This window comes from Melospiza georgiana, chromosome 1 (genome assembly GCF_028018845.1).
Source record: "Melospiza georgiana isolate bMelGeo1 chromosome 1, bMelGeo1.pri, whole genome shotgun sequence".
NCBI classification, from domain to species: Eukaryota; Metazoa; Chordata; class Aves; order Passeriformes; family Passerellidae; genus Melospiza; species Melospiza georgiana.
This window is the reverse complement of record NC_080430.1, coordinates 141,607,647-141,624,400: the sequence shown is the minus strand read 5'-3', so window position 1 is coordinate 141,624,400 and position 16,754 is coordinate 141,607,647. Positions and strand designations below refer to the sequence as shown.

The window sequence follows — 16,754 nt, the reverse complement described above, 5'->3', positions numbered from 1 at the left end:
GGTTTGGGTTCCTTGTCATTTCATTCTTGTCACCTGCCAGGCTGCCCAGGGAGGCTCTGGAATCTTCAGCCCTGGAGATGCTCAGAACTCCCTGCACAGTTCCTGAGCAAGCTGATGTAATGTTGAAGTTAGTTCCTCTCTGAGTGGAGTCCTTTAGATGCAAATTATTCTGTGGTTCTTTATATGTGGGGAAAGCAAGCAAACATAGTAAAATAGATTAATATTTTAATAAACTGTGTTTAAAAGACCCAGTGCTTAGGTTGCTAATCTTATTAGTCCTGTTTGGCTTTTCCTTGGGCTGTTGTTTGTTACTCTGTACTAGGATCTCAGAAATCAAGGTGAGAACACGCATTGCTAAAATGAGTACCTTGTTCTTCTCCCCTTCATTCTGCATTTGTGATGTAAAAAGCCTTGTTATGGACTTGGATCTGTGAGTTCTGTAGAACCTGTAGATAGCTTCCATGCAGTATGAGCAGTCCTTACAATGAAGCAGAAAATGAAGGACACAGAAAAGCTTTAAACTCCTCTTTTTATTTTCTTCTTCAGATGGTTTTAGTAATTCTTCCTGCCTTATGTGACTTTTGGTTTTAATTATTATTTATCTTCCATGAAGTTTTGAGCCTGGTGACCAACCTAATTATTAAAGAGAAGATGCTCAAAATGAAATGAAATATCTCTGAGAATGATTAGAAAAGGGAGGAGTGACAGGGAGGCAGGGTTAATGGTTCAGCTTCTTTCTACAGAAAAAAATAGTTGATATTAGCCCTTTAAGATACCTGTATGCTTTAAGGGAAAAAATCAAATGAAAAGCAGAGCTTAATTAAAGGTATGTAAGTCTGTAAATACAGATTGTAAGTCTGTAAATACAGATAAACACAATTATGAGTAAAAAATTAATCTTTGAGGTTTTACATTAAAACTTATACTCAAGAAATGCACCTTACTGTATATAAGCCAGACATAAGATAGGTAATAGGGAATGAATGTAAATATCTGAATTTATGTGAAAATTTATGAATATCGGGGGGAAAATACCCTTTTTCTTTTTAATTTGAAATAATAATGTAAATTTTCATTTGGAATGTGAAGAATGTGCTCAGTGCTGCTAATGTTATTGGAAATTTTTGCTATATTTTGTGTTAAAATGTCTTGCTAGAGAGGGTTCTTTAAAGGCTGTTGTGATGGTAGTTGGAGACTGACCCATCACAGAGAAAGACACAGTGCGCAAGTGGGACACTAAAATGGAGAAATAGTTTTAAGGAGATCGCAGGTGGGGAAACCCAGCACATCGTTAGGTTTTCAGTGGTAAGCATTCCCATCACCTCTCCTTCCACCACGACAGGACATCAAGAGGGATCCTGCTCCATGAAGGGGGAGAATTCAAAGTCAGGATATTCCTGGTCAGAGAAGCTTTCCTTGAGCATTCTTTCCTTTTATTCCTAATTGGAGCCAACTGGCTTTCCAACTTGTGCAGAGGTTCTGACTTAGATCCTCCATGGAGAGGTCTGAAGTAAGTGGGATGGAAAACCATGTAGATACAGGAAAGTAAATTATGTCTGTTCCAGACATATTTCAAGGTGAAAAAGATCAAAAACAAGTTCATTTGACAGAGTTTGATCTTGTACTGTGAATGAAACTTTTATTTCAAGTGTGTTTGAAATTTCAGATTGTATGTCTTTTAAATGAGTTTTAAACAGAAATCATCACAGAATTCACCAAGTACATATGACTAAGCAAACAATTCTGTTCCTTGAAAGCAAGGATACATCAGATTCATGGGCACATTTTCCTGTTATATACCATTTGAAAGTTGTTTAACTGTCTGGGTATATATGTGTTTTGAGACAATTTTAAAGGCAGGAAATTGTACTTCAAGAAGTATTTAAATAAGAATGTTACCAGAAACAGCAGCCCTGTGTTGTTCCAGTGAGATGGATGCATTCCTGGGAGTTTCCCTTAAGAAAGCAGAGCTGTCTGATTGCACAGAGTGTGCTTGGGCTGGTGCTGGTGTGCAGACTGAGTGCCTGGTCCACTGCCAGCCCTCCTAGGAGCTCCCCTCGGGCCCGACAGCTGCTTGCTTGGCCTTGGGGGAACAAGTTCTTCCACACTTCTGAAGTTTTCAAAACTTGATATATTGTAAACTCTGCAATTTGCTTTTTGAAAACCAAACACCTTCTTAATGTTTATATTTCTGAGTAACTTTCCTGATTTCTGCCCCCATCTGTACATCCTGCTTTGAGGCAGGGAGTTGCAGAGCCTGGTCTGAAGCCATGGTTTTGTTCCAGCCAAGCAGCATGGCTTAGGCAGGGTCCCAGTACTGACACTGCTTGTCATCTCCATGCCATGGCACACAGATTCCTGGAAGTTCGTCAGCAGCACTCTGTGGCTTTGAAAGCAGAAAATCACAGTGTTCTCAGACAGAAGTTTGTAGGTGGTGAAACACAAGCATATTGGATGCCTGTGAACTGCAGATGGCTCTGATAATCCTCTTACATATTCTGTCACTCCAGTTCCTCCCCAGTTTTGTCTTGCCAGACTCAAGCAACCAGAAGCCACCTGTGATGTTCCCAGCAGATAAATGGGCACTGGTAAACAGAAAAGCTTTTGGGTTAAAAGTCCTTTCAGCCACCAGTTCCTTTTCTGTTTTCTTAGAAAAACTGCAACAGTAATTATCTTCTACAATTTCTAGTGCAAGTTTCTGTTTTTAGTTACATGCATTATTTCTGGAATGTAGTAATTGAGCAGAAAAAGAAGCCAGAGATATCCTGATTATGTGCCTGAAAGGATGTTCTAAACAGTACTTTTATATGTGCAAGGTGCTAACAGGTTTTATTAGGATTTTTGTCTCTTAATTTCTTCAGATAACTTCATGAGGAGCAGACACGAAAAGACGCTCCACATTTTATTGCATAGAGAAATTACCTTTGGAGTATTTCCAGTGATTTGCTGTGTTACAAATTATAACTTGCAGTTTTTACTAAGTTTATAATATTTTTTTTCTCCCTACAATGACGTATGAGGTAAAATAAAGGAAAAGAGTGATCACTCTAGTTACCTTGAGAAGAGCAGAGGGAAAGCCATAAAGCCATCTCTAAAGATGGTGAGGTCTTGAGTCATTTTTGTAAGAACCATCTCAAGTTTATTTATTAGCCTTTAAAAATTTGGTACCAAATTAAATTTCTCCATTCATTTTCTTAGAGTGTGTCATTTTCTTAGAGTGTGTCTGCAGCTTCTTAGGATTTGTATTGTGTTTTATATTATGCCTCACTAGGTAATATTTGGTTTTTATCTTGGGCTAAGTATTCCCCCTCCAACTTAAGTGCTCATCTTCTCTCACAAAGCAGGCCTAGCATGTAGCAGTGTTGAGAGAGGACTTGGCCCACAGAAACTTCTGTAAAAGACTGCAGCCAGTCTTACTTTTTCCTAAAGAACAAACTGTATAAACTAGGAAAAAGCTATCCTGCCAATCCAGCCCAGTTCTGTTCCAATGTACTCTTTGAGGAGTCCCTCTGGCAGTTCATTTTCTGTGGCCTTTTTGCCTCTTGGTAGAAATTACATGAACTAACTGGAGATCATTAATCCCCAATCAAATCTAGTAACTATCACTGGTAAATTTTGGGGTTTTTTTTATTAGTGAGGGTATAAAATGTCTCAGAATTTTGTGTAGCAGATTTGTGTTCATTTAAGAGGAGATTTGGAGGTAAGCAAGTCCCACATTTCAGACTGCCAGAACTGGATCTAAATTCCTGTGCAAAAAGCCACACAGGTACTTAAGAAGAAAATTGCTCTCCTCTTCATTAGTTTTTAGCTGCAGGCAGCACCTGGACACTAATCAAGAAGGGTCAGTAACTCAGTCATCTTAAAAATCCAATACATCCATGTTCAGATTGTTTAGCCTATTGAATTCAATTACTGGCTTTTCTCTGGCATGCCTAAAACAGATCAGTGCTCCTGATTCTCATACTCTTTACCTGGGGGCAGCTTAGGTTGTTTCTAAAACAAGAGTTGAAGGTAAGAGATAACAAATGGGTAACTGGGCCCTTTTATTTGTACTTTCGGAAGAGGCTCCCAAAAATAAAGTTCCAAAGCAACTTTCCCTTTCCCTTAAAACCTGTTTATCTCATATGTGAGAATAGAAACTAAATGAATGGAAATTTGACAAGGAGTAGGAGAATGGTTGTATATGATACTGTTGAACTGCTTGCCCAGATGAAATTAGAGTTAGATTAATTTTTAATCACTTTTATAAATGTCTAGATTTCCTTTTTTCACTTCTGTGGCTGACAGTAAGTCTGGAAAATATTTCACTATTCCTTCACCCACTTCTCTGTTTATTTGAAGAATAACGTAATTCTTTGTCCAAAGCCAAGTGTACAGTGCTGCTGTGTATGCAGCCCTATAGTTTTTAGCAGAATATATCACTAAAAAAGTAACCTTCTGTTTTCAAAAAGCATCATCTTAACAAGGTGAAGCTTACAAGTATATTCCATTGATTTATCTTTAATATTTTTCCAGACAGAATTCATATAAGCAAGGCCAAATTCAGGGAATTACAGTAAGTTTAAAGAAGCTTAGATCAATTTTTCTTAACTGAGGTTGTAACTACTTTGTTTTAAATTTTAATAAGCCATTCTTCATTTCACTCAGAGTACCTAAATGCATATCAGATAACTTGATTTAAGGACCATTTTTAAAAATTACAACAAGTGCTACTTTTATGCAGAAAAAAGCAAACAAGTTGCACCTGAAAACCACAAAATATACATCTTAAGTTTTGTTTCTGCATAAAAGGATGTCACTATAGCTGCACTGTCATAGCAGTATCACCTTTTGTTACTCTTGATACAAAATGCAGCTTCTGTTACTGTTGTTTGTTCTACAGGCAAAATAAGTTATACTTGTAGAAGTGCTTTTTAGGCAAGACAACAGTCTGCATGAGAACAACACTAACATGGAAACAGTTCTTGTGCTGCAAGCAGAGGAATTGAGGGTTGGTAATAGGCCACAGTGTGAATTGGAAATGTAGTGATAGTTGAAATATCATTAGCTATTTCACTGATTATTTTACCAGAGGCATAGAGCTAGCATGGTGCACCTTGAGTAATAAGAATGATTCTTGATTCTTCTCCCCCCCACCACCCCAGCACCAAACTGTTGGTGTTTGAGTATAACCACATAATGTGGTTTTCCAGGGAATGATAGCAATGTCTGATCCTTGAGTTTTGATTACTAGTGTGGTTAGTGAAAAAGATGAAATGTGTTCAGAAAACCCCTCTCGCTATAGTCCCCTTACCTAATAGCATTGACTTTGGCACAACTTGCAGTGTTCCTGAAAAATACATACATTCCTCTTGTTTCAGAATTTACAGTAAATTTTGTCTGTGTGTTAAAGTTTTTCTATTAAAAAAAAACCTTAAATACTCAAAATTTTATAGTTTATTAATAAAATAACTTTAAAATATGTGCCAGATAGACAACAGATTTCATGTTGTGTGTATTGTGTGCTGATTTTAAACAAAACCAAATTATTTGGAACCTTTTGTTTTAAGAAAAGGCTAAAAGCCACCTATTGCCCTTAATAAGCAGATATGAAAGATGAGCCACAGAACTATTCTGTGTAAGCAGACTTCTGTCATCAGTTAGCAATAATTCCACATTCCTGTGATGGTCATTTCCAGAATTATGGAGAAGAGCATCACAGTAATGCAGATTGAGTGTGCCTGCCAGCACAGAGTAATGGGTTCAGAGTGGCTGAGGGCTAGTAACTGGCATGATCAGCCCACAAAATCTTTTCACTAATTGGTCTTCCCCAATCTGTCATCCATTCAAAACAGTGTTGCTTATAAACTCCCCTAAATGAGACCTTTATGAGCTAGTGGATATTTGTTAAATACTTTAAAAATTAGGGTAGGTTAGAAGTGCTTTAATACCAATTATTTCTTTGTTCTAATTTTTCAGCCAAGTTTGGAGAGGTTTTATCCTTGTTGTTTCTTAAAATTCTTGAAACTTGTATAAGAAAGTCAGGGAGAACTGTAAAACTACACAGTCATGCTGAAGTCTCCTTCAGCTTTTTGAGGAACACTACACTGTTCAGGAAACAGGATGGGGAAAAGGGGAAAAAAGGCTGCTGGATAAAAAAGCTAACATAGCAGCCACAGACCTAAAACCCTCTGGGGTGAGTTACTCTTAAAACATATTGATAACTGTGAGTTAAGACCAGTACTTTTTTGGTTTTGTTTTTGATGAATAACCTATGCAAATGGGAATCCTACCAGACATTAAATTTTTCAGGTCATACAAAGTGTTGTACAGACTGTGAGTAGAAGAGATGGATGTGCCTTTCCTACATGATGGTTATTAATTTTAAGGTGGTTTTCATGCATCTGGTGTGCTTTCTGTCATTCATGGAAGCAGTAAAATCTTAACAGAATTCTAAGCATATACTCTTCAAATTTTTCTCTTGTACCATGTCTCTCATCTCAGTCACTGTGTTAACCTGTGGCATTAGTTAGCCTCAAGGCACCAACCTTTTGCAGTGCTGATGCAAAATGTTTTCTGAACATTCCTTATTACTGCTGCTGAGAGTGCAGAATTTCCAGGGAACTCTGGGTCATGTGCTCCAATGATTGCCCGCAGGTGAAGAGAAAATTGCATTTGAGACAGAGCTTCCACAGCAGGTGTGCATTGCTGAGTCAAGAGCAGGTATTGACAGGTCACTTACTGTGCAGCCCTGCCTGACTCCTCAGCAGAGGCAGGTTTGAAACCATTAGCAGTCATTAACACAGGCTTGCAAGCACACAAATGACTGCAACAATTCCATGAGATTTGACTTCATAAAACTTGTTTTGAAAAGTCCTAGACAATGCAGTGTAACAGCAAAGCCCTGTGAGTAGGGATTGTTTGTGGAGAGATGGCTATCCAGGGTTTTTGAGCTTGAAAGAAGATAAGGTCATGTTATCAATGCTGTTTATCAGCAGTATGCAGTAGAAGAATCTAGGGAGGTGTGACACTTCTTTTGGAAGAAGGAAGGGCAATGTTGACTACAAATTGCATTGTTATACCTAATCTCAGTGCATTTAGAAGTTCTAAGAAACAAAGTCATTTGGATTAAAATACGTAGTTTTGAAGAGGTATTCTGAGTCATTAAAAATGAAGAGAATTTTTTTTTTAAGTATTGTCTGGATTGTAAAATAACTGCTGTACGTATAGAATAGACAGTGTCATATATAACTCAACAGCCTTACCTTTATTATTTCTTTAAGGTTAGTAATGCTAACCTGTCTGCTGTAAGATGCTACAAGGTTTTAGCTTGTTTAGAAATAAGATGGTGAAGTTGTCCTGTATATTTTTGAAATCAAGTTAGTTGCACTATAACACAGACTAGTGATTACTTAGATTTGGCCTTCATAGAGTAACACACACCCCCCTTATTTTATTTTTTCTGAGGCTGTTTTACCTCCACAAAGCATTGCTAGGCAAAGGGAAACATCATTGCTGGAATGTGCTGACAAGAATTTAATAAAGATGGAGCTGTGCAGCCAGTCTATTCAGAACTGATTGAAATAAATATTCACTCCAGGAGTTGAGAGTTGAACACATTAAACTATTGCAGAGGGTCTCTGTCCTGTCCTTCCCCACAGGAAAAATACCCTTGAAAGAGGATATTTCACATCACATTGAAAAAGAATATTGAATGTGCTGTAAAGTGGGGGGTCCCATGATAGTTGCAGATATGCAAGTAGGTCTTTTTGTGCTGATGGTTTCTGTTTGCCATCTGAGATGTTCAAAGGCTGAGGTCATAGCTTAGTGAGCATTTTTTCTGGCAATAGGGCTCAGTTTTAAGAATCATCCATCAATTTTCCTGCCTCTCTATTCTGCTTGTGTGGCAACAGAATGGAGAATCAGAGAGCTGACCTAGGTTAAAGACAACCTTGTTTTATGCAGCTGCACAAAGGGGTGTGTGTGTGCTGGAGTTGGTTGGAGTTGCTGGGAATCACATATGTGTTCACCAAATTTCAGTATTAATTAATGACACAGATGCCAGCACTACACTCTGCAGTGCTTTTCAAAACATAACTGTAACTCCAAAATCTGCAGAGACACTGAAGAGAGAACTTTAAATGGCAAGTTTTTGCCCAAGGACGCAAGCCTCTTAAAGTCATCTTTAAAGTCCATAAAGAAGGGCAGAACTTCTTCATGTTCTAGGGTTTAGTTTGACCTCAGTCTTATTTCATGAGGTGGAGTACAGAGCAAAGAAGTTACTGTTTTGCTCTAAATGAGAAAACTCTCACAGTCCATTGGCTTTTTTTCAACACTGCAGAGTGTAGGGCTGGCATCATTATCAAAAGACAACATTTATATGAAATACATTAATTCTGCTGAGTTTGGGGAATTCTCTACCAGTTACAGAGGGGACCACTAAGACCTTTTTGTTTTCCATCACAAAGGCTGATCCTAGGAGCTGGACAAAGCTGCAGGTTTATCTGTTCTGTAAGTTTCAGTGGCTGTGAATTGTCAGCATTTTACATCAGCTGTATTTCTCTTTTGATAGCTGTGAATATGGATAAAAATTGGGAAAATTTATGGAATCACAGAATTGTGAGGTTTGGCAGGGACCTATGGTGGTGATCCAGTCCAACCCTCCTGCCAAGGCAGGTCCCCTAGAGCAGGTTACAAGGGAATGCATCCAGGTGGGTTTTGAGTGTCTTCAGAGAGAATCCATGATCTCCCTGGGCAGCTTTAACAGATTGAAAAGCTGTAATCAGAGTTCAGGAGCAGCTCTTCAGTGCCTCTTTCTCAGTGGTAAATTATTTGTTGAGAGAAGCACTGAGAGGCCTCCTGTAACAAATGGGTTACTGATTTAATTTGCTGAGTATTTTGCCTAGAACTCACAGAACTGTCTTAACACTTTTTATGTGGAGTATAAAAATGTTAGTGAGACAAATATTTTTTACATATTTTGGTGGCAGACATCTGCTGCACAGACTAATATTGCATATTTTCAGTGAACCCATAATAGTTTGTGTTTCAGCATAGATTGCAGAGACATTGGTTCCCACATTCCCCCATTCCCCTTTGTCTTGGAGTCTCCTGTCACTATACAGCAAAGCTTTTTTTCCCAAAGAAGGTTACTTTAAAAATAAAAAGCAGAGGAGAAGCAGCTATGTGAAGTCTTGCCTTTGGGTGAATTTCTGAACTGTCTGTTCTAGGAGATAGCATTTCCTTTGTTTCAAGAGCATAAACTCTGGCCTTTGCTGAGGAAAGGCAAAAGCACTGCCATCAAAGAAGAAAACTCTCACATGGATTTGTGTCACTTATCAATGAGCAGTTACCCATTGATGCTCACAAGTGGTTCATAATTCTCTCTGAGTAGACAGCATTTTTGTGGCTTCATATTCTTCATCTGACAAAATGCCTATAACACTCCTGCCAAAGGCAGTGTTTTCCAAGGCTTAGCTTTCCTGGTGCCAAGAATTCTTCAAAAGCAGTCCAAAAGCCAAGTACTAGTGGGCATAAAAAGCCTACTGTGGCAATAGAAAAGGCTTTAAAAACTTTTGTATTTGTTCACACAAGTGTTTCAGTGTGGAAAATCCTGTCTTTAGGCTTCATTAACTTCAGAAGACTGCAAACTAAGAGTCCAGTGTTTGATGCATTTTTGTACATTTAAATTTTAAGACAATAAGCATTAAAGTTGAAATGCAGATTACAAGCAAGCAAGAAAAAAGATTTTCACTCCAGAACAAAGTGCTGTGAGACCTGTAGTTCTGCAGCACTCCAGCATAACCCTAGATGGAACTTTTAAGGGAGCCATTCATAGAAAAATGCAAAATCCTTTGAGCAATGTACAAGAGAATGGACTGGTCTCTCTAAAGACAGAGTAATAACTGTAAGCTGCAAGACAAGGATGTCTTTGCCATGCTGTGTTGCCTGAAATCTTCCAGCACTGTCCACCTGTCCAGGATGGATGTAGTGATAAAACTTCTAAGTCACTGCTGAGAATTTTTCAACATCCCCTACTCTTACCACTCTACAAACAGTTTGATATAATGAAATACCTATTCTGGCATGCAGTGAGATCTGAGTAACAAAATGTGGAATGGCAGAGAGGCTGGAGCCAGAGGATGTTTAAGGCCCCTTCTGACCCAAAGCATTCTCTGATTCTATGAATATCTCCAAGTACTGAAGTCTGGGATTCTAGGAAATGTGATTTGGCTTCCCAGCACACACCAACCATCAAACAAGTCCAGCATTAAGCAAGTATGTAAACAGCATATATGGTGCTTGCAGCAGTTCTGTCATGCACAAAAGATACAAGTCCAAATATTAATACAGAATATGCTGTTTAAATGGGGCACAGAGCAGCTCTGTGATTCATCACAGTATGAAGACTAGCTCTTCTTTATAGTTGTTCTGTAAAATTCACACAGTTTTATATGCTAATCTTGAAATAACACAAACTGAATTCCAGACTTGCTTCATGTGAGAACCTATGGGCTCATACAAGAGTTGTGTGGATGATTTCACTTTGCAGTGCTATTGCTTGGCAAAATCTGAAACTGCAACATAGGACTAAACAAGTATTGGATTTCTGTGAGGCATCTCAGCAGCCATTTGAACTCTCAGTCTTTAAAGTAAGCTGTCTGCTTCCATTGCTGTCTGCTTTTCATTTCCATTATTGAGTTGAATTACAGATAAAATGTACCACCTTTGGAAATTCAACATGGTGACTGTAGTGGTTTGCAGGTTATCCTGTATACCAGAATTTTTCATTCAACTTCATGGCAAATCTCACCTGTATTCCTTTAGATGTCTCTAAAACCTTTGTTAATATCTGTCTTGTTGAGTCCTGTGAGTTCCCCAAGCTGCTTTGATTCTCAGATGAGAGGAGCAGTGAGGAGCATTGTGTTCCTGCAGGCTGCAGCTCTGTGTGGGATGGGGGCTGTGAGGGGCGGCTGCTCCATGCTGGGCAAACACCAGGTGTGTCCTGGGCACCTCAGAGACCCTGACCTGCACTGGGTCACACAAGAGATGTCCTGGGCACCTCAGGCACCCTGACCTGCACTGGGTGACACCAGGCCTGTCCTGGGCACCTCAGGGACCCTGACCTGCTCTGGGTGACACCAGGCCTGTCCTGGGCACCTCAGGGACCCTGACCTGTGCTGGGAGTTTGGGAGTGACTGGGCAGAGTCCAGGATGTGCAGCTTCTCTGTAGGACATGGTAGGGACGTAGATGTGCACCCAGTCCGCAAACTCAGCATTTTAAAAGCCATAAGCTGCTCTGAGCTGTGCAGTTTCAGGCAGAATGTGGTTCCTGCAGCCTGTGGATGAATGGCAGGCAGGCAGGGAGAGAGATGTGCCTGAATAGGAGATCACAGAGGGTTGCAAACAGCAGTCAGCTTCTTTCTGTTTTCCACATCTGTCATCCAAGCAAAGGGGATTGCAGAACTTCTAAGATTCAAGTTAGGGTTTTTTTTAAATCATTGGTTTTAACTATTTTAGTAGTGTTGTGTTGGACTTTGCTGTTAAGTAAAACTTGCCATCTTATCCATGGATTATTCAGTTGTTAAAAGTGGAGCCAAATCAGTGTCTGGGTTTAAAGCCCTGTGAGACTGCATTCAGTTCAAGGTGCTTTTTTGTTTTGCTTAGGAAAGTAGGAGTGACCAACTAGTCCTGATGTCTGTAAATTCTTAGAGATCTTAGTAAATATCTTTAATTTGTTCTGTCTTGTTTGTGTAATCCAGAAAATATTCTTAGTCAAAAAAAACTTCACCAGAGTGAGGAAATAAAACTAGATGAGGCTGCTACTACAGCCTTAAAGCAAAACCACTGCAGTGAACATGCATTTCTTAAAATACTTTTTTTTTTCCCCACAGACCTAAAGATTTTCGAAGGAAGTAATAAGAATGAAAGAAGTGCCATCAAGAGTGTCTCTCCTCCTTCAAAGAAAATTCTTCTAATATGGAAGCATCTGTGTGGCTCAGTCAGCCCTTCTATACTGAATGTTTCTGACAGCTGTTAGTAAATTTGGCTTGGTAAGATTATAGAAATCACTGTATTTGAAACAGCTAAGATTAGGTATTATCTTGTCAATGCCATCTGTACTCTGTATTGTATGATCTGGTATTTTTTCATGACATTTGATTTAATACTGTTATTAAAGAATGAATACCTTTGTAATGAGTACTTGCATCTCATAGAAACAATACACTGACTACTGCTATGAAGTAGCTCACTGCTGACAACCCAGTGTAGAACAGATTTCCTCAAAGAGCTTGGTGAAATAACAGGTATTAAAGGCAGATCAACAGAGAGATACTTCTCTTTTTTTCCCTCCTTCAGCCTCAATCTGATTTTCATTCAAGTCACAGGAACATGCCTTACCTACTTTAAAGAATATATTGCAGAACAGAGAAGCATTTTTATCATGGAAACTAAATGAGGAAACCAAACTTAAGTGTTGAATGGTGCAAAAAAAGTCTTAAAATTCACTTCACTTTTGGAAGCTACTTCCCTGAAATTCCTGTCTGCTTTCCTGCTCTGAAAACCCTCAAGCCAAAGATGTTCTGGAGATAAGTAAAGCACCTGTTGTTTTCTGTGTAGTAGGAAATGCTGGTACATTGTGTGCCAAATTTTACAATGTCTAGTGAGGAGAATTTGAGTGTTCTACATCTGTTTCATACAACCATCATACAGGAAGAAAACCAGTTGTTTATTTATAAACATATTTCATTACATGAAATAAAGGTTTGGTATTGGGCCTTTCTTTGACATTCAAATGGGCTTATCCCAGGAAAAATTCCCACCTAGTGAATGTGCAGCCTTCACTTCCAAGTTAATTAGTACACTGCATTAACTAGTGAAAGTATTTTTGAAAGGCCTAGGTTGCAGTAAATGCTCTTTTCTGTATAAGTACACAGTTTATTGGTAAGATCTGTGTGGCATCAACTGTTCATCATGTGCTGAATCCTTCAGTCAGCAGCTTCACTTTCTTAGGTGGTCTGGAAAAAAGACACTCTTGATTATTCTGAGACTGGATTTTGGAGAAAATCCTGACAGAATGAGTCTTCTTTTGGCAAACATACAATTCCTGAATAGTATTTTTATAATTGGGTAGAGCACAGAGTAACTAGTTAGTTACTCTATTACTCTAATAAAGAGTAACTACTACCCTAATAAAGAGTACTCTAATAAAGAGTAACTCTAATAAAGAGTGACTATGTATGATTAATGATACCAGCAGCATTCTGGTCAGCATGGTGCCAGTAAATGGCACAGTAAATAGAAAGTTAAAATAAATTACCTACTGCAATTGAATCTCGTGCTTTAGTATATAAATTGTTACAAAATTTGAATGAGTATGGCCACTTTATTTTCCCCAAGTAATTTGTTTAATTGACTCCATGTACATCCTATGGTGTGAGGAGGAGGTGGCAGTGGCAGCCTGTTGTGCAGGTGTGCAGCACAGGGGATCCCCCAGGCCCAGAGCACCAAACTCCTGCTTCCAGCTGCTCCCCCAGCCCAGGAGACTGGTGTGGGAGCTGTTGGACTGGCACAGCACAGGGGACATTGACTGCACACCACAAGCACCCTCAGGGGTTTGGTCAGGCTGTTCATGGAGTAGATGTCAACAATTGCCTTATTTTGATCAGTGTGATTATGCTGTATCCCTACGTCCCTGGTGTTGCCCTGTGGTCTCATCAGTCTCTGCAGTCCCAAAAGAACCTGAGATTTGGATATAGTGTTGCAGGCCAGTCAGTCATGACTAATGTATTGTGCACTGTTAGCAGGAGACTCAAAGTCTTCCAAAGACAAAACAGGCAGAATTGCTGGAAAAAAAAGCTGATTTTTTCCATCAGTGACCTTCTCTGTCCCTACCACAGGACCTGCAGGTCAGCATATCTCAAGCAGAACTCTGAGCTGTCAGTAGAACATGGATGGGAGTGGGCTAACCAGGGAGGGGCAGAGGGAACTTGCAGCTGGGGTAAATTACCATGGGTGTTCACAGCCAGTGCCAGCAGGGAAATTAAAATTAACCCTGTGACCCCAGGCATTACTGTATTTAGTTTTAATAATACTTCTGAGTATCAGTTGCATGTGCCAGGCTGTGGTACCTGCTTGGGGCCAAGACAGCCATGGGGCCTCAGTGTTCTGTCAAGTGGGGTTAAGCTGCTAAAAAATAAAGTCCATAAACTACATTATACTTTTCTACCTTCTATTTTAAGTGCAAGTGCAGGTAATGAAATGACATTAAACTCATATTCTATCAACTTTTATCACATTTCCCCAGGAAAATGGGTGGAGTCAGAGGTGAAAGAAGTAATGGGAAAAGAGAAAGAACCTAGGAAGGTATCCAGCCCCAGCCAGTGCCTACTAGTTACATGTGCAAATCATGTGTGCTACTAATGAGGCTGAATTCCAGGTGAGACAATTGGAGATTACACAGTAAAGGTACCCACTCATCTTCTTCCTGGTGAGCTAAGGGAGCTGCTGGCAGCAGTCAATACCTGACAGGCTTTTCTTTACTGTAGAATATGACTAGACCTGCTTCCAGTCAGGGATGAGCAGGAGGATGGTCCTGAGATGTGCAGGACAGCCTCTCCATGTCTGTATAGGGCTGTGAAAAAGTCTTCCAAACCTATGCTTTCATAAATGGCCATTCTTGAGCCAAATCTTGCTCAGTCTCCAGTGCTGTTCAGAGGTGTTTATTGAGTCTCTTTCTAACTTACCTTGTTTGTAGATGATGAATTGCTCTGTGCTCAAGTGGTTGGGTTGGTGGTTTGCCTTCATCTCCTCGTTAGCTGATCCAAGTTGCCATCCCAGTTACACCTCCCAGTCTTTTGACTTGGGCATGTGACATGAGGAATCTCACATCTACAGTTGGTACAACTACCTCAGCTGAGTTACTCTCTGCACTTGTCCATATACAAGGTAAAAATAAGGCTAAGTAATGTTTATACTACATCATTTAAAATAAAACTGTTGCCTCAAAGTGTTGAGAACAGAAAATGTATTTCCTTCTCGTTACATTCTGTCCCCTGAAGATCTAATGCAATTGTTTTGAGTTAAAAATCAAATGAATACAGAATTACCATACAAAAGCTTGCAACTTTTATTTGCGTACAAAACAGAAATGAAAGAGGTTCACAATAAATTATCAGTGTGCTCCCACAGAACATTCTTGCTTATTTATTTTAGGTGAGTTAAGAAAACAGTGGTCTGTAATGTAAGAAATCTTTACAAAAGGATGATAACTGGGGTGCAAGGACACCTGATACATTGTTCTCCAGTGGATTTAGTCAGGTTACTCTGCTAGTAAAGCAATTAATCCAAAACAAAGAGAAAGTAATCAGCTGAGAAAAACTGGATAACAAAACATTAACTTTTGTGAATGGTTCTACACACACCACCTAGCCAGATACATTTTTCAGATGCAGTTTGAAGAGTGAATGGAACAGTACTCCAGAGAAAGATCTACAAGTGACCTTTCATCATCAGCTAGCACCAACCCACTAACATACTAAACTCCTGGCATGCAAGATAATTACCATTATTTGTTGTGTCAACTGGCCACGTACACTTTTTTCTCCTTTAACATAAGAGCCTGTAAACATCTTCAGTGACAGGTGAGAAGGCACTGGGGCAAAAGGCCAAACACGGGTGTGCATAAAATGCTTCCCTTTTTTAAGCAGTTCATTGAGAGGGGCTTTTTCCATTTGCCTTTGTGCGTTCTGGAGTCGTGGCACTCCTTTTGGCTATCCTCCTTGCGAAGCGACTGATTCCCGGGGACCTCAGCTCAACGGCTTCCATCTCTTCTTGGACAGGAGTGAACTCTGGTTGAGCAAGATGAGGTGATGGATAGGACTGGGAGTATGGGGACGGTAAGGGGTAGGACCCGTGAACTACGTACGGCTGTTGCTCACCATCATAAAGGTCCTCAGGGTCATAGATTTGGTAGGAGTTATGTGGCAACTGCACTACTGGGATGTCTTGATCAGTTGGCTCACCGTATCCACCTTAACCCACCACCACCAAGAGTATTCATACGGTTAACACAGGAGAAGGGGAGTAGAAAATTAAAGCATTCATTAGGAAATTGACATTTTATATATAGATATATTTCTATATCATGTGTGTGAGTATATATATAATCTTTAAATACACATCTTTTATTCACATAAAGGAACAATGAAAACATTTAACAAAATTAATAAGCTGGAGCAATTGGAAACCCACCAACAGACAGCCAAGTTAGTTGGAAACCACCACCACAATTTGTCAAATGTCCAATTGTAATACTGTGCTCATTATACACTGCACACTCTGCCTGCTATAGCTTATTCCAATTATGAGCTAGAATACATGAGCAGCAGGCAAAAATGGGTCAGGCAATAATTTTTTAGCAGTGCCAGGAAGCCAAGTGCATGTACAGCAGCTGTAAGTTCATTAGTGGTAGTCATTATCGTTGCTGGAAAGCACAGAGCAGTTCAGCATCCATCTCTGACCTTCAGCCCAATGAGACCTGAACCAGAATGAGCCTTTCACCTTCTGGATTCGTAGCCATTGTAAGGGATTGGGCCTTAAAACAGGAAATGAACAATGGGGAGGGGAAGTGAGGAGAAAAGGATAGGAAGAGACGACAACAAAAACATTCAGGTAAGTAAAACATACAAATAGCTCAGGGGCAGATTAAACTGTAAATATCAAACAAATATGCCTTATGCATAACATTTGTAGTTTAGCACTCTCCTATTTAA

General features: G+C 39.5%; 2 protein-coding genes across 2 annotated transcripts in view; one reads left to right on the top strand and one right to left on the bottom strand.

Moving 5' to 3' along the window:
• The window catches only part of MRPL13 (mitochondrial ribosomal protein L13), a 29,092-nt gene extending 16,781 nt beyond the window's left edge, over positions 1–12,311 (top strand). Inside the window, exon 7 of the mRNA XM_058018804.1 lies at positions 11,874–12,311. Within this exon, the coding sequence (XP_057874787.1) occupies positions 11,874–11,898 (25 nt within the window). The 3' untranslated portion in view covers positions 11,899–12,311. The remainder of the gene's footprint in view (positions 1–11,873) is intronic.
• Positions 12,312–15,085: 2,774 nt separating this feature from the next.
• Positions 15,086–16,754, bottom strand: part of COL14A1 (collagen type XIV alpha 1 chain) — a 114,439-nt gene continuing 112,770 nt past the window's right edge. Inside the window, exons 48-49 of the mRNA XM_058018790.1 lie at positions 15,921–16,013; positions 15,086–15,830 (exon numbers count right to left, since the gene is read on the bottom strand). Coding sequence (XP_057874773.1) covers positions 15,691–15,830; positions 15,921–16,013 — 233 coding nt within the window. The 3' untranslated portion in view covers positions 15,086–15,690. The remainder of the gene's footprint in view (positions 15,831–15,920; positions 16,014–16,754) is intronic.